We start from the raw sequence: 24,340 nt of genomic DNA on the forward strand, positions 1-24,340 counted from the left end.
AGAAAATTCATTCTTCACTGCCCCCTGACACTTTGCAGTGTCCCATGTCCAGACCTGACAGCTTGTTATGCTCTGAGGGAAGGCAAATCTGTGAGAACATGTGGCTCAAGAGCATACTGCACTTTGGAGGCTGAACTTGTCCTGTTATAGCTTTCCACCACTGAACCATGTAATGTCTTTGCAGAAAGTTTAGGAAAGTTCCCATCAGTGTAAGAACCACTCTGGTTTTTGCAATCAGGCATCTGATGTGAGGCAACTGTAGTTAGTTTCATAAATACATAATAATTGTATGAATTGTATGGCCTTGTACTTTTTTCTTTTTTTTTTTTGGCTTGTGGTATTCTAGATGATGAAGTAGATAATCTAGCAATCTGTTCTGACCTTAAAAGCCTAGGAATCTATGTTTGTGACCCTCTACAGAGACAGACAGTAGTTGCCAAAAGATCTTTTTCTGCTTCATCCAACAGGGAACTATTGCAGAACTGAGACGTGGAATCAGTGATGTATCTGAATGCTAATATCCCTTTATAATTAAGCAAAAACTAATAATTAGTGAAGCCTGATTTGCCGTAAGTCTTTGTGGGTTTGAATGCTCTCATTATCTCCAAATAATACCTAGCTTTGTAATGCCATCTTCAAATAATTATCATCGGTGAGTTCTGGGTAGTAAAACTGACAATGAACTAATCAGGCTTACAACTGCTAAGATACTCTAATAGACAAAATATTTGACTTGAAATATAAAATGCTATAAATTGCGTGGCCCCCATGTCCAGGGAGACTAATGAGGTGTTCTGAAACCTATGGCACATGGCCTGAGCTTCTGAAGTGGTGTCAGAGTGTTCAGGTTCTGAGTCCTTTTGAGAGAGATCAAGGAGGAATGTCTAGTAATTTGTGTGCCTCAGCTTTTTGCAAAATGGGTGATGATTCCAGTCAGCTGTAGTCTCTGAAGCTTCTACCAATGACTATGATAGTCTGTCTAAAAATGATTACTTCTCTTGTTTTCCAGATTATTCAGGACAGAATATTTAAGCACATATCACGTAACAGCTTAATATGGAACAAACATCCTGGAGGGTTATTTGTACTGCCACAGTATTCTTCATATCTGGGAGATTTTCCTTACTACTATGCTAATCTCGGTGAGTGAATCCTTGCTATAATGTAGTAGCATTTGGAATTTCTAGTGGAAATTTGAAATTTGGTGTTTGAGTAGCATGTGCCAAGTGACTTGCCATTTGTTTCTAGTTAATGGTGCCTTTCGTTTATCCTGTCTCAGTCTTTCTTCCCTGCCCACTGTAGACTGGAATGTCTCTGACTCATCAATATGCATCATATGTCTCTCCCTTGCAAAGATTTTTTTAAAAAAATCTATGTCCCTTCATACTTTTCTGTTGCTGGTAATGAGTGTCTGCGCTGTTGATGCATTCATGGCCTGAGGGGACATAAGAGGAGTAGCTTTTTCCTTTCCTTGTTTATTCGTGCTTGGCAAATTGGAAAAGTGGTAATTTACCCATGACACTTGTTATTGGAGTGCACAGTTGGTATGGATTTATTCTCCATACTATGTGTCTTCATATGGATCCCACTAGAAGGAATGAATAGGGCTTAGGTTCATGGCTTTGTCCTGAAGCAGAGCTTGAACAGTGACTTTTGCAGGCGAATGTGCCTACAGGCTGAAGTGATCCTGCTTACCAGGCTGCTGCTACTTTTGGCTCAGCCTGTGCCTCCCACTTCTGTAGATCTGTACTGCTCACCTACTAAAAATTCACAGTTACTGTGTTAAAAAGGGGAGAAGAAGGTTTTTGTGGTAATTTTGATGAAAAATGACTGTGACCCCACACAGATGAATTTAGATGAGGTTGAGAGCAGTAATGAAGGGTAGACACCAGTAGGATCTGTTATTTCAGACAGAAAAGGAAATCATAACGAGACTAAAATATCAGAATGGATGGCAAGGATGCAAGCAGAATTATCAGCTCAGGAGGTAATTGAAGATGCATGTGGATGTGAATCAACCTAGAAAGATCAAAAATCTGATAGAGACTGTAATGGAACTGAGGAAACTGAACAAGCTTCTGGAAGTTGTGGAGATAGTCTGTAGAGAACATTGAGCATCCAGAGCCAGGCAGCAAAACAGAGCCTGCCTGTGTCAAGAAGGACATTTGACAGAACAAACTAGATGTCAATATTATTTGTGGGACAAACTGGATGGAAGAAAGAGATTGCAGGACATCTTTGGAAGTAGTGAGTAAGAAAAGGCAGTAATTCTCTTGGAGTCAGGTATTTCAGAGGGTGTGGGAATTAACGGGAAGTGTGATCTCCTCATCTGGTATCCTAGTATCTGAGATGAAGGGACATGGCCTAAAAAACGTGGCAAGGTTTACATTAAGTGCAGATTGTTTTTTCCATCTCTGGAGCCCTTTGATATGTACTACCTGGGTTGGTTTTGTCTTTACTGAACACATACGTGTCTCTTCACTTCAGGTCTGAAGCCTCTTTCCACATTCACTGCCGTTATCCACGCAGTAACTCCCCTGGTTTCCCAATCTCAGCCCGTGTTGAAACTCCTGGTTGCTGTAGCCAAGTCCCAGTACTGTGCACAGGTAAGCAGCGCTGTTTGGCTGTCAGTCACAACAGAGAAAAACCGCCCTGCCAGGAATGAAGAGCCTGGTGACTCAACCCTGTTTCAACCCCCCGTTTCAATTCTGATGTTTCTTTCCTCCAAGATTTCTACTGTCTGTGACCTACATGCATGGGAAACAAAAATTCTGAGTATAATGGGAGTGGAATAGAGATAGTAATTAAACCTCTTTGTTACATGAGACAGGTAAAATAATGACTGCACTTTAAAGATCAACATTGTGTGTGCTGCAAACTGCAAATGGCTGTCTGTGCCTCAAGAGCTGCTGTGTGATCTTCCTCCCGCTGTGGCTCTTAGTCTTATCAGTGCCAAGATTTTGGCTTCTCTAAAAGAAACCCTGGGGAGTTCAGTAGGAGCACCCTCTTGCAGTGGAGTTTCACAAGTGGTTTTGCCTCTAATGAGAGCCAAAGTAAATCAGTGACATCTGTACGACCTGGCCAAGGCAGAGGCTTCCCAAGTTCCTGTCCAGTCTATATTTGTCTGAGAGGATGTATACTGTAAGTAGTAAGGTTGGGTGAAATTACTGTAGGAAGTGTTACTTTTATACATATTTGTATCATTGCTTTTGAAACTCCTAATTTGAATTTAACATGTCTATCTGGAGATCTGAGGCAGTGTTTGGACTGCATTGCCACCAAGGTCTCTGATCATGAGCCAATACTCTCTTTCAGATTATTGTTTTATGGAATTGTGATAAACCTCTCCCAGCCAAACACCGCTGGCCTGCCACTTCTGTGCCTGTCATAGTCATTGAAGGAGAGAGCAAGGTAGGTGGAGGGAAGCATAGTAAAATGCTGCCCATATTCTTCAGTGAGACAAAAATTTATTCTTCTGGCTGCTTTGGTGAAAACTTTGTAGTTCCCAACTGTGTGACAGCTCCTTTCTATTCCTTAGCCTTTTGTACCAGCTTGGTCACAGATTTGTGTTTCATGCATGGACCCTATGCTCACAGAAGTCATCAGCAGGGGAATTAATGCCTTGAATCTGAGATTCACAGGTGGAACTCAGTTTTGAAATGTGGTCCCAAGAGTAGGTAGTGCTGACCCCATCTGTGGAGATTTCTGCCTCTCTGCAAGTGCATGAAGGTAGTGATGCACCTTTAGCATTGAGACTGAACAGTCAGATGCAAGACTTAGGGGTCAGCTGTGAACTCAAAAGCAGAGGAAAAGATGAGAACTAGCCTTTGAAAAGTGCCCTTTCTTATGGTCTTGTGGGGTACTGCTGCCAGTGTTGGGATCCTACCATCAAAAAAAGAGGAAGGGACAAGTGACATTGAACACTTGTATGGGAGCAAAATCACCACATCATCGCTTGCTATGCAACGCAAGTTTGTTTGTACTTTTACAAAGTCAAAACAGACATCATCAGATGGGAAAAGAATGGGTTTTTTAACACCGACGTGGATGATTCCTTTATAATGAGAGAAGCAAAACTTGCCTCTGGACTCTGAAACAGATTTGGGCTGGTCCTCTCTGTCAGCTGGCTCTTGAGCTCTGCATTGGCAAAGGAAAATTTTAGTTGCTTTGGCTGTACAATCCTATTTTGAATTTATAATCCTCTCTTTGGTCTTTTCACCCTGTCACTTTAACAAGAGGAGAGAGGGAGCCCTGCAAGGTTGGCAGCTAAAGGCTCTCACCTTAGCTAGCTCTGTAAACAGTATCAGGAGAGTTGCTGCAGGGCCAAGAAAGGCTACAGTGATTTCTGAACCTTTTGATTGTTCTGGTTTTTTTTAATTTTCTTTTTGTAAAACTTGCAGAGGTGAGATGGAGGAGAAAATCTCTGACTGGTTCTCCAGTATTTGTAGAAATTGGCCCCAGGCACTGTTTAGATTACAAATTAGTCTCCTGAGTACACAAAGGTGTGTTTATACTGGACAGTCTCTTCCCTCTAATATCCCAACGCATGCCAAATGGCTTTGTGCGTGGAAAGCTGTTTGTTTGGACAAAGTTTGCAGAGCCAGAGCAGTGCAGTTCAAAGGTTTCATAAAGGAACTGCTTTTTGCCTCCAGACTTAACTGAAACATACTGGCAGGCACATTACTCCGTGCAGGTGATCACAGAGGTCTGCCTTTACCTAACCTTAACTCTTCCCCATGAAATCAAGAAATATTATCTCACCCATTTTACAAAAGGTAGCTTTAGCTATGAAACAAATACATGGCTTAGTCCTGACTGTTGCACTATTTGACAATTTCACATGGTCTGTAAAAGATGAGAGGTGAGAATGCAGGTCTCCTGCCGGCTGTTTGCTCCGCTCTACCTTAGCATAAGCAAAGCAAAACCATCATCCTCAGCCAGATCACTTCATGTGCCAGCCACTACCTCCCCAGAACACCACTGTAGCAATGGAGAGAGACTCTCCAGACAGACACTGAGAACATCCTGATTATGAAGACAGAGCTTTCTCTGAGTCAAGGCATAGATTCCGAAGACTTGCTCCCAAACGTATTGCAGGGGATGCAGAACTGACAATGTCCATTATGAGAGATGTGTAAAACTCCTCCATGTCCCTGTTTCCATACAGTGGTTTCTTCTTACTGGGCTTGACTTTTGTAGTGGTTTTTTTGGCATAATGAATTTGAAAAGAAGTCTAGTAACTGGCCAGACTATTTTTTCTAGCAAATGAGGGAAACAAATTGTGTTGTGTCCTTTTTACATCAGCTTTCCAAAGGTGCTAATTAGTTTGTAAAAGAAACCATATAGATTTTCATTTCTTGATGTTATCTTTTTGATCCAGCTTTCCCATCTATTTCCTGTTACTTTGAGGACTGTGCTGCTGTATCTTTCAAAAGGTTATTCTGCATATACGTTTTATATATATAGAATGGTTTGGGTTGGAAGGGACACCTCCCACACTTGACCAGGTTGCTCAGAGCTCATCCAGCCTGACCTTGAACACCTCCAGGATGGGGCCTATACAGCTTCATGCCTCGCTTCATACCCTCACAGTAAAGAAGTTTTCCTAATATCTAATCTAAACTTACTGTCTGTCTGTTTGAAGCCATTCCCCCTTGTCCTGTCACTTCATCTTTCGTGTGGGCTCCATTCAGGTACTGGAAGGTCACTTAGAATGTGACTTTTTAAAAAGCTACAATATCTATATAATTCTTGATGCAATTAAAACTCAATTGATACATATGTTCTATAGCATATTCTCCTTTTTTGACAGGGAATGTTGCACCATCCTGGTGCCATAACATCCTTCACACACAGTCTGGGCTGCTTGGTTTCCCAGCTGTGTAGCCTTATGAATGCTGCAAAGTCCTTCTCAGTGTTCACTATCTTTGATCCTCACACTCCATAGGAGAACAGAGGGACAGTCTTAGCTACCAGGGAAAATGTCCTCTCCAAAGAAGCTGTAGGTACATCTCATTCTCAGTACGGACCATTGCGGTTTGTCACAAAAGGAAAGCACCCTGCTCCAAAGAGGGTCTTTTCAGAAATTACTCCTCAGATAGAAGGTGTAGGCTGACTGCTGGGGTGACAAAAATGACAGTCTTTCACTCTTGAGCTGAAGGGTCCTTTCAATCAGACAGAAATATGCCATGAACCTCAAACAAGAGGAAATAAGAATGAGGAACAAAATGGAGTATTTACCTTGGAACAGAATACTTCAAGTGATTTTTGTTTCCTCCCCTTCCTGCCTTGGATACCCACAGGTTATGAGCAGTCGCTTCCTGCCCTACGACAACATAGTGACTGATGCAGTGCTAAGCCTGGATGAGGACACCGTGCTTTCAACCACTGAGGTAAGGGGCTCTGTCATGCTGGGAGCCTGCTTGGCTCCTGGGCTCACCCTGAGCACAGCAGATATGCTCTTCTCCGGGCTTTGCCAGTGAGCAAACGTTATAAGATTTCCTGCCACACTCCTCAAATTTAACATGTTGCACTTGTTTCAGCAATGCTGCCACTGCCTGCCATCAGAGGAGCTTTTCACCCTGGTTAATTGGCTCATCATTAGCATATGGTTCTTCCGCTCTTTATTATTTTAGTAACATAGCTGCAGGCGGGTGTAGGCAGCCAAGAGCAGTCGGCTTTAATATTCTGTTCTCACTTTTCTGATTGGGGTAGCTTCCCCCCCTCCCTTCATTATCAGTAGGGTGTAGGTGGAGAAGGAAGGGTTGTCAGCAGCAGGGGACTGCTATCGCTCTGAAAGACAGCAGTGCCACCCTAATGCAGGATTTCATTGAGGAATGTTCCTTCACCATTGTGTCGGCCCATAAAATTGGAGATCTTCGCTAGTTTAGGCGCTCGAGTGTTTGTGCCAAGAGCAAGATAGCACTAAGAAAAGAAAAATACTGTAGAAAACCAATTTTTACAACTGGGATGAGTATTGATTTCTAGAACCTCTTCCTGAGAACCACAAGGGAAACTGATGACAGTTTACATAGAGTGCAATGTTTGGGAAATACATTATTAATGATGGCCGGGGAATAGCTTGAAAAACTCGATTTTCTTTTGTTTTCCCTTTTTTTCCCCCATGTTCATAACTGTTCCCCTCTCCCCACTTCACCTTTATAAAAACACATTTTTGTCAGTGGTGGAGATGCTACCACTACTTATATATCAGTGAAGAAATGTGTAACATTAATCTTCAGTCACTGCTATATACCCCAAGATGTTACTGAATTTTTTCTAAATAGATGAGATTGCAACTGCTCTTCTTTCCTGTACGGACGTTGTGCTGTGGTTAGACTGCTCCAGAAAGAGCCACGGTAGCCTTCTTTTGCTTCTCAAATGGAAGAAATAGTTGACATTGAACCTATTTCATACCAAGGTTATACCTTGATAGTTTCTGCTAGATAAGGAAGAATATGGCTGCTGTCAAAGCACTTGTGTGCAAAGCCCTGCACAGCCCAATAAAAAAACCATTTATCCTAGGGCTGGAGTTCCTAAGCAGGATTTTGCTCAGGATGAAGGGTCCCATCTCAGCTGCCTTGGGGACTTCATTTTACTGAGGGGGTATTTACAGCAATCCAACCTGTGAATTCCATGAGGATTTGGACCTTTGTTTTGTTTTAACTGATATTTATTTGTCATCCAAACTTTGGCGTCATTTAAGCTTCTGGAACACATGAAGTAAATAAATAGTGTTCCTCATTCGTCTTGGCTGTGTTTTACCCTAAACATCCTGAAATGCAAATATTTGTTGTTGTGTGAGACAACATATATGTTTCTCTGTGGCTTCTTCCCTCCTGTGAGCAACTTGCAGTTGATCCTGTGTGTTTGCGCAGTGGCTATTTGCTCTATGAGCCCCATGGCCCTTGTGTTGTAGGCAGAACCAGCTGGCACCTCTTGCCAGCACCCACCTTGCAGCTTTGGTGTGTCTCTGCCAGGGTGCCAGGGTCAACAGCTCTCCTTGGTGGCTCTCCATGAAGAGCTGGTGGGCCTCCAATGCTTCAGTTCCCCCACTGTACCACTTATGCAAATGGGGTGTGACATTTCCCTTGAAATTAGCTGCTCATGGGTGGTTGTTGTGGCAAAGCTTCAAGGCCCAGAGAAAGCAATTTAGGAATGTGGTCAAACACAATCACATTCTCATTGAAAGGAGCAGTCACCAGACACATCCTCTGGACTGTCCAGCCCTGGGGTAGTAAAGGTTTTCCATCCACGATGGAACGGCGCGTAATTGCTCTGTGACGGGAGCTGTTCCAATGCACAGAGGGGATGTGTACATGGGACGTAATTTGAAATCAGCACGGGTCAGTGATCCAGAGGTTTAAGAGACTTGCAGCTTGGTTGGATTTTCCTACTGATCAGCTGAGAGTGGCAATGCTGCTGGAAATTATATAGGATGAGAACTGAGGGATTTTTTCAATAAAGGGAGTTTTCTCTTAGGGTTGTTGCTTTAGTGTGTCTCCCTGGTACAAGGGCAGATAGTTGAAAGCACAAGAGAGGCCACTGAGTGCAGAAGCTTTATTATTAATTTAGTTTGAGATTCTCAGACTTCTCTAAAGAAAACAGATGTCACGTTTTATGGGAAAGGCCTTTATAGGGAAAAAAAAACTCTTTAGTTCTTTCATGTGGTATTGATTTGGATGAGATCAGAACTATCACAACGGTAACTGGTTTGTGCACATTGTCTTTCTAGTTGGCCTCAGATTCTTTGAAACAACTTTAAAGAAAATATCCAGTCCCTAACTTTGTGTTCCAGTCCATGTGTGACTCTTCTGTTTCATAAAAACACTTGTAAATGTGAGAAGTCTGACAGTAATCAACACGAAATGCGACTGTTCTCAAAGCAGCTATTTTTTATCTGACCTCTACACCCTTGACTTTGGCTGTACTTTTGGAAGGCTCTTCAAACATTTTTGAGCAAGGTTTTAGGTCCCTCTGGTGCTGGAGCAACACGATGTGCAGTGCAGAAGCAAAGCTGTCCTTTTCTTGGGTTTGACTAGGACAGTTAGAATCATCTTTAACTCATTTTAAAATAATTTTGTTCTAGCTTGAGCTCCAAATCTAAGATGAAGTGGAGGGACTGCCAACCAACCTTTCATTATAGTTACCAAATTCGTTTCAAATATAATGCTGACAAGGCTTTTGCAAACTGTCCCAGTCATCCCTTTCCTAGTACCACCAGAGTTTGTTTGGTAGGATTTTAGAATAGCAGTGTCTTATCACTTCTCAATTCTCAGAGATTTGAGTTATGAAAATAGTTACAACAAGACAATATAATAGAAAAACACCATTGGCAGCATTTGACATCTTCTTATGGATCTTACAGTAGAAAGCATTTTTCTTAAAGTTTAGGCTCCTGATGCCATTTAACTAAATGGTAATCTTATCTTTCTCTTTATTAAGCAATTATGTTGAACCTTTTCAGTCATGTAGACAATCTTAAAAGTGTGACCAGCGTGGTCTTCAGAACGCTCAAAACAGATGAAAGATATAAATGGACTCAGCACTGATTGCCTGTTTTAATCTCAGTAAGCCACATTTACAATTTAGAGCGCTTGACTTCTGATTTTCCAAGCTTCATGTTAACAGTGTTGAAATGGTAGGTGAGATGCACAAAGGCGTGCAAAAGTTTCAGTTTCCCACATGGCTGTTACCTCTCGGTATTGCATCGAAGTATAAATACATGCACCTACACCCATTCTTTCTGTAACTTGAAAAGGTTTGATATGTAAAGGGCAAGTTTGAAAATGTTAATGTAATGCTGTGATGCTCTAGACTCCCTTTAACAGGAACCATTAAAATGTGCATAATTATAGGGCAAAATGTCAAGCAGTCAGTTTAATTTACTGATGAATATATAGAATTAATGTTTTGCAACAGTTCCAAGATTCTGAATTGCGAATTCGTGGCAAGGTAATATTTTGTTTTGTTGACATTTGTTGAAACACTTTTGGTATTCATTTGGCCTGTGCCTTTGTCCACAGGTGGATTTTGCCTTTACAGTTTGGCAGAGCTTTCCAGAGAGGATTGTAGGGTATCCTGCACGCAGTCACTTCTGGGACAACACTAAGGAGAGGTGGGGGTATACCTCCAAATGGACTAATGACTATTCCATGGTATTGACAGGAGCTGCTATTTACCACAAGTAAGAACCCAGAGCATCTGCTGTCCTCCTTCTGAACGAAACAAAATAGTAAAGAGGGGGGTAGGGTGGTGGGGTGTGAAGAACATTCTTCCGGGGAGGGTCAAAAATGGAAAGATAATAAGTGGGTCTACTTTTTATGGGGTAATAATTTAAGTTCTTGGTTTAGCTCTGGGGATCTGGTAATCATTATTGTGCTTGTTGGGTCTCTTTGAAGTCACTTGTGTTTTGAGGCAGTTGGACTGCTCTTTTTAACATCAGGAATTACACACTTCAAAGAGTTCCCGAATTCATTAAGATGCTCGGCTGAATGGCCTGTAGCATAGCAGAAAGGAGGTTACTTCCAGACCAGCTCTGGGTATGTGTTGGCTGACAGCTGCAGACTGCAAAAGTCTTCTGGCTACTCTAGAAATGAAGTACGGTGGACACATCACAGTTCAGCATATTGCAGCATGTTGTAGAAACCCTCAGTTGTTAGGATTTCATCAGACCAAAGTCCTCTCTAGATTTTAGGAAAAAGTCAGAAAATTTTGGAGTATCTAATCCACATCCCTACAAAGGAGAAGACAGACCACAGGGGATGGCATAGGCCCAAAGGAGAATGATTTCAACAGTGAGAACAGTAGTAGGGCACTTTTACTAGAGTTCTTTCCAACTGAACAGTTTGGAAGGAAAAAGATTAATTCATCAGTGTTGTCCATCACATTAGGGGCTCTCTTTCCTGCTTGTCCTTTATCCTGATACTTGGGCTTCATTGTTTCTTTCAACCCGGTTACAAAAAAGGTATATGTTCTCTTTCTCCATGAACACTGTCTTGATGAGAAACTGATTTGTTTTCCCTTCTTGTTGGAGGAAGAGACCAAAGGTGGTATGTTGGGAGTTGGCTAGAAAAGGTTGTGTCTGAGAAAGAAATTTCTTGGAGCTTGTGGTACCTGAAAGCCCAATGACTTGTATTAATAACTCTGCTGTTGGTTTCCAGATATTATCACTACCTGTACACTCATTACCTGCCTGCCAGCCTAAAGAATATGGTGGACCAACTGGCCAATTGTGAGGACATTCTAATGAATTTTTTGGTGTCAGCTGTGACAAAATTGCCTCCAATCAAAGTAACACAGAAAAAACAGTATAAAGAGACCATGATGGGACAGGTATGTATTCACAGCATGTTTTAGCAATTGGGATGCACTGATAATGTAACGGGTTTGCTTCAGAGTTAGACCTACAAAGTGATACAATTCTGTTACATTTTTTTGCTGTTTTTATTTTAACAGAATTGTAAATAGGCTGTAGATATGCTTATTATAATGAGACAAAAGGAAAAAATGGCAAACATCTACTGTGGATGCTGCTTCCCTTCATAGTTTTCTCCTACAGTGTTATACGCTGTGATTCCAAACTCCTGACGATTGTGGTGACTGAATTTCAGTAAAACTCTAGTTTTCTAATTAAATATTCTAGACCTAAGACCAAACCATGGAATGCTAGAAGCAGAAGTAAATTCTAGAAAGGTTTTCTATTTTTTATTATAATTAATTAATATAGTGTACCAGGCTGTCCCTGTGGTATTTTATATTATATAGTATGATTCAAGCACTGACACTGGACTGTCACAACAGAGGTAATTTGTGATAGGTAAGCGGTGTTTGTCCCACAGTCATGCCATCACTCACTATGCACATTAAGATCCTCTTCCAGCTACTGGATAAACCCTCTGTCTTTGCAGAAGTGGAAATACCTCTAGTAAAAGGGATACATGGTAACCTGGGGGCATTTGTCCTCCTACCCTGTGTGAGAGCAATGGGAGGAATAGGAAGTCCTGCAAAACTGCAAGTGCTGAACAGCGTCCCAGCTGTGCTGCCACGGTGTCTGTGACTCTCATTGAAAACTGTGCCATGATTACTGGGGGCAGGAGAAATAAGGGGCTCTTTATTTTTCCCCTCATATTTCCTCCTATTGTCATTAGTGGAATCTTTGACTGGGGAGTGGCCATGACATTTTGTGAACTCCCTTATCTGTATGTCACTGCACTTTCACCTGAGGTATAGGTATATTCAGCAATTCTGACTCATCTGGGTGCCCAGCAGACCTTCTGCAAACAAGAAGGTGCCATCCAGAAAGTACCTATTGCTTCCAGTTTCAGCTTCACCTCTCCACAGGGCTGTGCTTTGGCTGTTTGGCAAAGCCTGAACACTCATTTTTCATCCTACAGCGTGGGTGACTCGAGTCAGCCATGAACTATAACTCTCTCCTACAGACAAGTTGTTCCTGCAGCTTTGGGAAATGTAATGGACCATGTTCATAATTCCTTGAAAGACAAATAAAAAATTAACATAATCTCAGTGTTGTGACAGAGATTAATAGTCGTATGGAAATTCACTGTTAATGGCCAAAATGTCTGCTATAATCCTCCAGCAACAAGCTTTTACTTGCTCTTTAGTGGCTCAGTGTAATCAGGAGGCTGTAATCAATGCACATTATAACCTACCACTTGAGCTAAACTGGACAGGCCTTGGACAAAGATCAAGTTTGATACCACAGTCATTTGGCAAGTCCTTGACTTTATCTGTTTCTTCATGTTTTAATTTACATCCTTTGACTTTATGAATCTCTATTTGTTTTTAAACTATAGTGGAACCACAAATGCTATAGAGATATGCATGGGAAGTGGCACCAAAAAACCTCTTAGGTTCTCAGCATTCATACTTTATCTTAATAATAGTTTTATTACGTTTATAAATGTTCTTTAGGTACAGATAAAGAATAACAACATCTTTAAAGCCATTAGGGCATTTTTTTCCTAAAACTGCTGAGTTTCAATGCACTTCCTCAAGGATTACAGCTGCCCTGAACTTTTGAAAATCAGGCCACAATATTTTGCATATATGCAGTCAAAGACCTTGAGTCTTTTCCTTGGGTCAGAGTTTAACTGATGTAGTGTGGAACTTCAGGTAATTTTCTTTGTCCATGAGACAGTACTGTCTGATGCACTGGCCTTGGCCAGTGGGATTCCTGGAAGCACCCTGCTTTTCACTGCAGGATGTCTACACACATGAGTAATGCCAAGCACATAAGGACTTATGCTGAGCTCAGTTAAAAGCTGGTTGAAATTACTTATGTATAAATTTCTGCAGATCTGGACTGCAAATGTGCAGTTTTGACCCTGAGAAACTGTAATAATTGTTTTCCTCCTATGGCTGAAGACCATGGGCAGCAGCTTGCCTGGGCTGGGGTGTGCACCTCTACTGGAAGGCAGTGGCCTTCTTGTATTTCCTAGTGGTTTTTAAGAACTTGTTCTATCTCTGAAATAACTGGAGGGTTTGAAAGAAAGAAGAGTTAGAGATGGGGTGAAATAGATTGTGACGAGCTCTGGAAGGTCTGCTCATGGATGTAGTGCTCCACATCAGGCTGGCTGATGCTTGAACTCTGGTCATCGCATTGCACTACCCTCTGCTCTGCTTGGAAAGTCTGGGGTGTCTGTGTCACCACCACTGGCTCTGCTGTGGGCAGGGTGTCCTTAACCCCCCGAGCGGATTTCGGATGCTACGGAGCCACACACTCCTGAGCCCCGGCACGGCCCAGCACCGTGGTGTCAGCCTGGCCACGGCACCTGCCCCTCCCACCGTCCTGTTGTGTCGGGGCTGATGTCTGATCTCTGCTCTCCTCTCCACACAGGCATCCCGGGCCTCGCGCTGGGCCGACCCCGACCACTTCGCCCAGCGGCAGAGCTGCATGAACACTTTCGCCAGCTGGTTTGGCTATATGCCGCTGATCCACTCGCAGATGAGGCTCGACCCTGTCCTCTTTAAAGACCAGGTCTCCATCCTGAGGAAGAAGTACCGAGACATTGAACGACTCTGAGGAGCGCTGCTGAGGGGGCCGAGCCGCCCCCCGCCAGACTGTGCCGCCGACAGCAAGCGCCCGACCCCGCAAGCTGCGTCCTGGCCCCGGGGCGCGCCGCTCGCTCCGGACTGCGCCGAACCGCCCGGCAGGCTGCTGTCACTGAGACTAGGTCGTGTACAGTTTCATTATGGAACATTAAATAATTATTTTTGAAATGATTGCTATGCAGGTTTAAACTTTTTTAATGATCAAAAAAAAAAAAACCTATTAAAAACAGAGTTCTTTCTTTAATCAAAATTGTGTTGGTTGTGAATATTTCAGAGCTGCCATTTCTTTCTTTCGTGTATTTGATTGTCAATGCAATTTTCATTCCTTTTCCCCTGCGCAGTTAAACGCTGGAATCTCACGGGGAGAAAATGCATCAGGTTCAGAAACAAACTGAGCACAAGCAGGACAGAACCGAAATATTAACATTTCTCATTTACTGCTGACTTTTTAATTTTTTTCCTGTTTTCCCCAAGCCAGTAGCAGCCACTGCAGCTAAACTCCTTTGGACACATGGAAAACTGCAGAACCCCCAAGGAATCAGAGGAGAGGGTAGATCCTTCTGGTTGAGGACCCCATTTTTAAAGGCAATCAGCCTTGCCTTGAAGGGAGAGAGGAGCGTTATTATGGAAGAGCAAACCAGTGACACGGAGCACAGGGAGACCTGTGCACAGCAGGGCTGCAATGCCGAGTTTGTGTATTGTGGTGGCAGAGGCACATCCAGAGTGTCCCTGGGTGGCTGAGCACCCCAGGGACAGTCAGCACAGCCAGCTCTTTTCGTGGTCATATGGGACACCCAGACCCTGTGCAAGTCCCTGCTACTGGGGGCAGTGGTGCCACTAGGCCGTGGCAGCTAAACTTCTAGAAGTAGCTTTTTTCTGAGGGCAAAAGGGGTGTTGACAGAAAACAAGAAAGCATGTTGGTGCTTGCAGTGCAGGAATTTGGCCTGTAACAAACTGGTTTATTTGAAATCAAAGCATGGGCTTCTCCTTCTCTTTTATTGTTTTCTCTTTTTTTTTTTTTTTTTTTTTGGAAGTGCAAATATATGGAGAAATTCCCTCTTGGAGGTCTGACACCTGAAGTAAAGTGTATGGTCAGACACTGGTTACTGGCAGCGGGTACTGGTGGGTACTCCCAGGTATACTTGGGGTAAGGTAACTCACACAAAAAAACCTGTCCCTGAAATACCAGTGCTGCTCACGCTCCAAAATGGTTTTAGCATTTCAAATATAAGTATTTTTAAATTGAAATATTCCAGTTGTTTATTTCTCTGTAGTTCTTTGCTTATTTATATGTTTCTTTACATTGAAGTATGAAAACAAAAGCGGTCATTTGGGTCAGGAAGATGCCATTCTAATTTGATTAGAAAATAAGCACTTTAAAAATGTTTTGAACTTCACATTTTGATGGGGTGCATTTGGGGTGCTCTGTAACTAATCACTACCCCCAAGAGCTCTGTTAAAGTCGCAGCAAGAGGTTTTAGTGCCGATGCCCAGAAGACCAGCAAGCCTTTCTATACCTCATTCCTTTGTAAACAGGCAGTCTGGTAGCAGGGATGAAGAGTAGTTGAACCGGAATTTTCACCGATTTCATTCAGGCTCAGGCACCAATTTAATATGCAGCTTTAAGCAACTCCCATAACCAGGGCATGCCTCAGTTTCCACCTTTGTAAAAGTAATAGCAACTGGTTGTAGAGAGAATGCTGTGAACCTTAAATACTTTCTGTTGCTATTAAGATCAGAATCCCTAAATGGAAAGTTGCTTTAAAAGTGCAAAATGCACATTGCTAAATGTTTGTATGCAACTTGACATGTAAAGACTTGCAGAGTGCGCTTTGCTTTGTGTATGTATTGCAATATTTGAACAGAGCACAGAGAGTTAGGGCAGGAACATCAGCTTCCTGACATTTTGTGTTAGAATCATAGAATGGTTTGGGTTGGAAGAGATTTAAAGATCATCTGGTTCCAACCCCCCTGCCATGAGCAGGGACATCTTCCACTAGACCAGGTTGCTCAGAGCTCCATCCAACCTGACCTTGAACACCTCCAGGGATGGGGCGTCCACATCTGCTGTGGGCAATCTGTTCCAGTGCCTCACCACTCTCACAGTAAAGATTTTTTCCTAATATCTGATCTAAACCTGCCCTCTTCCAGTTTAAAACCATTACCCCTTGTCCTATCACTACAGCCCTTGTAAATCTGAACCAAATCTTTAAAGGAATCTGCCAAAACATGTGTGAGACTGCAGCTGGTGACTTAACGCTGCTGAAAGGAAGAGGTGCCACTTTTCCCATCACTTCTGTTTCTCTCCCAGTCCCTGGCCATGAAGTCTCTCTCACTTGATACTTTCTGCCACCTTCACCAGATATTTCTGTGAGCCCATTTAACTCTCTACACTTGTGGAAAACTGTCCAGTTATTTATTGGATTTTTCTAATGCCATTTTAGAGAGTTAAATCAGTATGTGGAGAGAAGTGTAGAGAGACAGCAGTTAGGTGGGCAGGGCCAGGGAGGGAAAGGGAGCAGGATATACTCCAGTCTGTGTAGGGTGAGCTGCTAATTCAGCTGGCCTCATCTCATATGAACCTGACCCTCACTTCCTGGTGCTCTCAGGTCTGTGTTTGCTGATCTGTGGGCGAAGGTAAAATCGAGTGGTTTCATTTTCCAGAGTGAGTGGCTCAGTGGCTCCCATGACGCTTTTCCTCTAGGAGATCAGTTAGCTCTTTCGATGACTGGAATAGACCTTCTCCTTAGACTCATTTTTTGGAGAATGTGCCAAACACTGGATGAGGTCGGCAGGGCTCATGTACCGTGTGCAGGTGGGCATGCAGCCATGTCCACGAGAGCATCTGCAGCTCTGGGAAGCAGTCACTGGTCTGTAGCCAGCAAGAGGGGCCAGGGAGAGGGAAAGGGAAAGAGGGGACCTTACAAAACCAAGAATTACAATTCTGCTTGGGTTTTAGTTAATGCCATTTAGGGGCACGTGGGTTGAGGTTTTAGTTAGAAAAGGAGTAACTAACCATTTTCGGAGTGCAGTGAGTCAGGCCAAGCTTTTAAGCTGTTTGACATTCTGTTATCGTCACTTTTTGGGGTGGCTGAAAGAGACTGTGCTAAAGCTCACTCTCAGTGTGATTCGAGGCCCCTTCTGTTTACAGATTGCTAATTAAACAAGTAACAATGGAAGGCTTAGCTCCAGAAGGGATGCGGATAGGTAGGAGCATTTCTCTTTGCAGTAGTTACCCGGGCATAGTCGTCCTGCCTGGAAAGAATGTGCCTCAGGGCCCGTCTCGAGAACAGCCGCTGGTCTCTGTACCCGGGGACCCAGGGGAAGAGCTGGACACAGACCCAGCTTAGAGACTCGTTCTGTTACACTCCACTTGTAACTGTTCTTGGCCAGCACTCCTAAGGACAGCAGGCAGAGCCTCCCGCCTGTACCTGTGTTGGGCAGAGTTGTGTTGTTTCCTTAGTGAATGAAATCACCCTTTTGTCGTGTCCCAGGTGCAAGTTAATGGTTCTTCATTCTTTTTTTTCTCCCCTCCCAATTCAGATGGTGCTGAAACAAGGTTCACTCCTTGTTGCTCCTTTTGTAGGTTTTTTCTGTTATTATTTTTCATTAACAGCAGGCTATGTTAGCCTTTACTTTACAGGTACTTGAATGCCTGATGACTTGACTGAGTGTTACGCATGTGGCCTTTTGTAAAGGTTGCTGACCTTAATTTAATCAGGGGTGAGATGAGTGGATGAATGTGAATAGATCCGTGCCATTAAAAAAGAATAAAAGTAGGGATTAGAATTTGGGAGAACTGATTAATTTTTAATTGAATTTATTAAAGGGGGAAAAAAAAAGAGAGAGAAAGAAACCCTTCCCAGTTATAATTTGAATAAGATCTACTGCAGGAGGAAGGTTTTGTGAGAAAAACGCAACAAAAAATAGGGGCAAACTTCCAAGACAGAAAGTGCCTGGCGCTCCTTGCAGCCCCTTGGACCTGCACAAGATTTTATTTGCCCTCTTTCTATTTTGTGAGAACCCCTAATTATTACCATACCTTTTTCTAGATGTGAATGCTTAAACTTTGTAATAATTTCATAGTGAACACACTGGTGTGCTAATGCATGGCAATTGAGAGCTTTGATCTTTTCCATTGGAAAACATAATGGATTTGATCCATTTCAGATTGTAGTTTCTCTTTTAGAGCCAATTTTGACAAAGAAATTAATCTTTCACCAGTGGGCGCCTTTTAAAATAGCTCATTTACCAAAAGATGTTATTTGGAGAATGGAAGTCATCATTTGACACTGAAGCAATGAAAGAAATAGCTAGATGTGTTTTTTTTAAAAAATCTTCACATGCCCAATGTAAAATGCTGTATCCTCCTCTTTCAGACTCCCCCCTTACTAAAAGACTACTCAGTCTTTGTCATAATGTCTATATCAATTGACAACGATTTATTAATTCCTCCAGTTAAACATCTTCTTACAGAAAAGAATGAATTGGTAGTCTGCTCTTTTTATTTTTCTTTTTTTCCAGGCAGGCTCTGATGTCTGCCCTGGAAATGTGGCCTTCAGGCTCAGATGTCTGCCCTGGAAATGTGGCCTTCAAGGGCATCAGCCTAACAGACCCATTTCCCTGGGCATTCAGCAGGACTTGACAAAATGGACCTGTGGTCTTCCGAGAAGGGACCTGCCCTGTGCAGGGTCTTAGCTGGTGTCTGCTGGAAATAAAACTGCATCTTCCAAAATTCTGTACATCTCACCCTTGTTTAAAACTAAGTCAAGCTGGCCTTTATACCACTATTTTAACCATTTTCACACGCATTTTTTAGGTTGGAGTTAAATTAGGGGGAGTTAAATTAGGCGGGGGTTAATTAGGGATGGGGGGTTATGGAATTCATCAGATGCTTTGAGATGCTCCCTCCCACTCTTTCATGATGTTTTTAGTGACTATTTCACAGTGGATTAGTGATGATCCAATGGGCCTTGCGACCTTGTACATAATTCTGTATATTTATTTTGAGAGAAAATATGTATAGTGTTTGGATTATGAGAATGGAAACCTGAAATGGGAATTCTTAGGATGGCAAATGTAAAGCAAAAAAGCAAACAAAAATACAATCTTATTTTGTATAAAATGTACATTTTTGAGAAAAATTTTCTAATGCATTACCAATGTTTTCATAGTGCTGCCACATCTTTTTTAAAGTGTTTCTCCCTCTTTGTTTGACTATTGACAACATGGTGCAATTAAACCTAAAGCAAATGTGTGAGTGAGAGAAAAAGAGAGAATGAGAAATTAAAAAGCCATATAATTTGGTTTACTTCATTAACCTGTATAACATCATAGGTTTACCATCTAAGATAGGTTGTTTTTATAGATAGTGTCACCAAAGACTTTTTTTCTTCAGATTTATTTTGAAAAGTTGTTAATAAAGGACGTACATTTCTGTTGCAGTGTGTTCTTATTTTTAGGGTAGAATAACAAATCTTGCTTGTGCTCTTGAGAATGAAAATTTGGGAGCATGATTGCCATGTGTCTCAGGTTCAGGGTAGTTAAACGAAAGACTCTTTATCTTCTTTCTCCTCGGCCTGAACTGAGCAGACTCTATCTATATCCTTTCTCTGTTCCATCAACAATATACATGGTATAGCATTTATACACAGTGGCCTCTAGTCCAGCAATGCTGACAGGTGTTTACTGTCTTGCCTGAGGGCAGCAGAAGTTTCAGTCTATGTCACTTGTGTAAAGCAGGACAGTCTCCCTGCATTGTGACAGTCACTGGAAGGTAACAGAAACTTTCAGGAGTCACTGTAATGTGTGTGTGCAAAAATGATCACTACACTTTGAAGGCTGATCTTTGCAGGCTGAGGATATATGTATTGATTTAGTGACCCATATTTATTGTTAGGGGGTTATCGGAAGCCTGTCACAGTCACAGGGGTTCACATTCAGCCCACCTAACTCTAGATGGGTACAAAGTACTCCTCTCTGTCAGAGCTGGACCTACTGTCTCCCTGCATTGTCCATGAACAGAACAAGGCACTGCTAGGGATTATCCTCCTCACCTGTTTCAGACATGGGCTTTAGCATAAGTGAGGCATGAGATAAGTTGTGCCTCACATGTGCTGATTTTCTCTCTGCTGATGGTACAGGCACACTGATTGCAGGTCCTGCAGCACAGATGCCAACATCTAGGGGGATGAATCCCACGCTGGGAAAGTTCCTAATAATGTTAGTGGGCTCAGGATCATGGCCTGTACATTTGAAAGATGAGTCACTGGTTTGTTCCTGTCTGAGATGTTCAGGCTGCCCTCATCCCTTCTGGGGTTCAGACTGCCAGAGCATCGAGAGGTCATTATGTTGTCTATCCATCTGATGTGCCAGGCATAGAAGACTGATGTATATTGGGGAGAGGCTGAAACATGTGGGTGAGTCTGCTCTGCTCCTGATTCTGTAAATCAGATTCCTTCAAAACAGAGAATCCCAACAGCCACTGTTGTTTGATACTGGCTATGAACTTCTCCCTGCCAGAAGATGAAGAAAAAAATCTTACCCTGAAAATGATCCCACTCCTTCAACACTTGCATTCTTGTTGCCATGTTATTTATACAAAACAGCTTGGGGTGGAATTAATTTGATTAAATGCACATAGCTACATCTGCAGGAGCCACCAGAAGGCTGTTGTCTTCATTAGCAATTAGCATGGATTGGCTGGTGTAGAGCTGTAGTCTGAGACCTGACTTGTGTGCTATACGTATCTTGGAGGGATGGGTTATATGCGGGGGTGGAGTGTGTCAGATCCACATCTGCCCCTTTCAGCATCTGAAAAGGATCCAGTTTGTGTGCTCCATCACTGCCCTGTGATGTGAACCAAAGTGAGTTAAGGGGGAAATTGGGATAAGTCACCTCAGAAGTACAATATTGACCTCAACCAAATCACTGCTGTCGCTTTGCACCCCTTGGTAGCCTGTGTCAGCAGAGATCAAATCCAAAACAAATCAGATCAGTGGGATCCTTGGAGACTTGTGCCTGCTTAATCTCTGCTGTATAGAAAAGTGGTAAGTAAAGAACAGTTGGAGATCTCTGTGTTGTACGTGTTAGGTGAAGAAATCCCATACTGAGTCAGTTTTGCTTGCTAGCCTGCTACACTGGGAGTAAAAACGGATTCTTAGCTGGAATACACCAAAGCCAGGTCCGTGAAGTCCCTGAGACCTTGCTTTCTTGCATGAACTGAGGATCTGCCCCAAATACTTAGCTCATAATCAGTTCAACTTTAAATGCACTCTTGAGGGCTTTTTTGAACAACCTCACTGAAGCTCATTGTGCTGTCACTTGAATGGGGGTAGATAAGGGAATTGGCACTGTTCAATGCCTTATTTTATTTTCTCTTTTAAATGATTAGCAGAGAGAAAAGAAACAAGTCTCTGCTTTCCCTTTCTAAAGCTGTTAGCTAATCATATCCACAATGTTATCGGAGAGAAACAGATTTTGCTCAAGATTTTGAGCAGCGTGAGGTGACATTCTTGTCGCTGCATGATATAGTTTATTCCACACTTCATTTCCCTGCATGGCTTCCAGGGCTGTATGTGGGTTTTATGAGCTGCCTGCTCCAGGTCCTGCTAGTTCTGGGAAGCTGGATTTGCACATCACCTGCATTTCTATTGCGCATTAAGGCTGGATGGGTGCTCAGTGCTGCAGAGGCTGCTCTGTGCAGCTTGAGCTCCTCCCCTTTTCCTTTTTGTAATTAACTATTGTCTTGCTGGTGGTGGTGAAGCAAATTAAGGAATAGCTGTTCTTCATCCCAGAAAACATAAGATTAAGCCATTTCTGAGTTTTCACAAGAGGTATGTAGTGTTAACAGCAACTGCTGAGGTCATGACTGGGAAAAAAAAAAAAAAAAAGATACAACACCCTCTCCAAATTGCACTACAAATGAGAATTTTGAGTCTGTAAAATATATTTTCCCTCAGATTCCTCCCTTCCCCTCCACACAGAATCAGCTTCCATTCACAACCACAAAGGAGGCTAGTTGCTGGCAACTGAGGGATACATTTTGGGTTTTCTTTGTTTCTAAAACAGATCCACAGTCAGTTCCTTCTTGAATTATGTAAACATCCTGAGGTCTGTGGCAGTCCCAGCAGGGATTTCATTTGGTAGCCCTGTAGAAGACTGACAAGGTCCTACATTTTTAGGAAGGGTTTGGAATGTTTTAGAACGTCTTCATAGAGTCATAGAAAGGTTTGGTTTGCAAAAGACATTAAAGATCATCTAGTTCATCTAGACCATCTTGACTTGCAGATGGAGAATCAGAGGCATCTGCAGTAACTCTGCTCTTTTGAAAATACAAGTCTGAAATGGACTAATTAGGTTTTTTTAAAGTGTTTAGCTTTTAATTCTACCGTGGGTTTTTTTTTTATTTGGATACTGGAGTGTTTTTTTTTTCTGAACATCTGCCCCATTGTATCGTCTCATCACCTAAACCTGCTGTGGGGTTGTACAGTGCAGTAGATAATGTACCAGTGGCCTGATTGCCATATACACACTATTGCTACCACTGATGGAGCATCTGGAAGCTGGGAAGACAATATGAAAATGATGAGAGTACCTGAAATTGTGTTCTAAAAGCAAGACTTTAAAACACTGTAATGGAGATCAACGTAACAAGGAAAAATGGATTTTCCACATGCTTAGATTGGTGTAAATCCCTCTTGTTTGTGTTGAAGACAGTGGATTGTTTTCAGCCCCAGAAAGGGCAGAATTAGACTTTCAAAGCATGAAGGTAAAATACCTTTTTATTCAGCGAAGTCTTGATCCTGCTAGATAACAAAGCACATTTACAATGTGAACAGCACCTTGTGAGAGGCTGCCAGGAAAATACAGTCCTCTGCTTTCCCTGAAACAGGCTATTAGAGTACTGTTAATGCCAGCCAGTGACTACATTAAGATTATTTTTAATATCCAGCAAATCCTCAAGAGAAACTGAAATAAAACATTTGTCACTTTATAATTTTTAAGGAAAATGTATACCAGTTCATTGCAATTCCATTTCCCTTGCAGCCATAATAGAATTGTCACTATTAGGACTTAAACTTAGTCTAGCTCAGGAGGATCTCAAAATTGGGAATTGCTTGTGATACCAAGCAATAATGTTGTTTTCAAAATCCGTGGATGATTTAAATGCAATCCCCTTAAGTATTGAAATCTGTCTAGTTCATTCCAAAGGCCAATAAATCCAATGTATATTTTTCTCTCCTTCTCTTAAAGCAGGGCCAAATTCTGCTTTCAGCAACACCGCAGTAAATCCAAAATGACTGCAGTCTTCCTCACGCTTCTCCTGAGCCCCAAGTTGTGGTCCCACAGGAGATCAGTGATCTTCCTTAGCTGTTTGGCATTGGGGTGAGCATGGCTTGAGATCACCTTGGGTCTGATGCTTCCCCTCAAAGTGGCTTCGCTGTGCTCATTGTGCTGCTGTGCAATACAGGTCCAAAAGTGGGACGTGATGCGCAGGATGGGAGTGGGGTTTAGCCTCCCAAAAAATTTCATTCTTATGGGCCTAGTAACAGAATTCATTTGATACATTTGGAGGGATAATGTCAGTAGTAATTGAAGTGCTGAGGAAGATGTTTTCATGTAATGAGACCAAGGACTTCTTGATAGGATTCTTGGTCCTTTGGTAGTGTTCTTGGTCCTATTCCCAACTCTTCTTATGATTTATTCTGAGGTAAAAACCCATTTAACCTCACTGTACCATACTGTTCCCGAATATCAAGTGGATGTGCATAAATATCCTCATTTTGCAAGGAAGAATGTGAGCTTTAGGGGTTCATTGCCAGTGCTTTCTGGTCCTCAGGTGAAGCATTCAGTTTGAGAGTAAATTTTTGTTGCATCATGTGGAAGAAGCTCTGGAACATGTATGAGTAGGTGGGAGCACTGCTAGAAGCACAGCTGATTCTACCTCCTCATTTTGTTGCATATGTGGTTGTGGCTTCTACTCATTTATTCTATTTAACCTCTAAATGAAGAGTAGGCTTGGAAAAACATGATGATTTATGGTGACACACAGCAGTAACAATATCACAGTCACAACCACTTACGAAAATGGTTAAAAATCATTAATCCTGTACAAAAGAGGGGCAGACTTTTGAGGTCCAGTCTTGTAAGGCATGGCCACCCCAGCCTGTTGAGTCCCAGCTGATTACAGTTACGGATATACACTGCAGCTCCAGCTGTTCCAGAGGTTACCCATGTCTTCAGCATCAATTTAGGAGATGTCTTG

At 42.4% G+C, this 24,340-nt stretch overlaps 1 protein-coding gene across 1 annotated transcript in view; it reads left to right on the forward strand.

Annotated features, from left to right (window-relative positions):
* EXT1 (exostosin glycosyltransferase 1) overlaps window positions 1-14,317 on the forward strand; it is a 177,814-nt gene extending 163,497 nt beyond the window's left edge. The window contains exons 5-11 of the mRNA XM_027884900.1: window positions 1,010-1,142; window positions 2,488-2,606; window positions 3,316-3,411; window positions 6,303-6,392; window positions 10,026-10,186; window positions 11,163-11,334; window positions 13,859-14,317. Coding sequence (XP_027740701.1) covers window positions 1,010-1,142; window positions 2,488-2,606; window positions 3,316-3,411; window positions 6,303-6,392; window positions 10,026-10,186; window positions 11,163-11,334; window positions 13,859-14,044 — 957 coding nt within the window. The 3' untranslated portion in view covers window positions 14,045-14,317. The remainder of the gene's footprint in view (window positions 1-1,009; window positions 1,143-2,487; window positions 2,607-3,315; window positions 3,412-6,302; window positions 6,393-10,025; window positions 10,187-11,162; window positions 11,335-13,858) is intronic.
* The last annotated feature ends 10,023 nt before the right edge of the window (window positions 14,318-24,340 follow it).

The sequence above is a fragment of the Empidonax traillii genome, unplaced genomic scaffold, assembly GCF_003031625.1.
Source record: "Empidonax traillii isolate 1590-97213 ecotype Southwest subspecies unplaced genomic scaffold, ASM303162v1 scaffold157:size2224338, whole genome shotgun sequence".
NCBI lineage: Eukaryota > Metazoa > Chordata > Aves > Passeriformes > Tyrannidae > Empidonax > Empidonax traillii.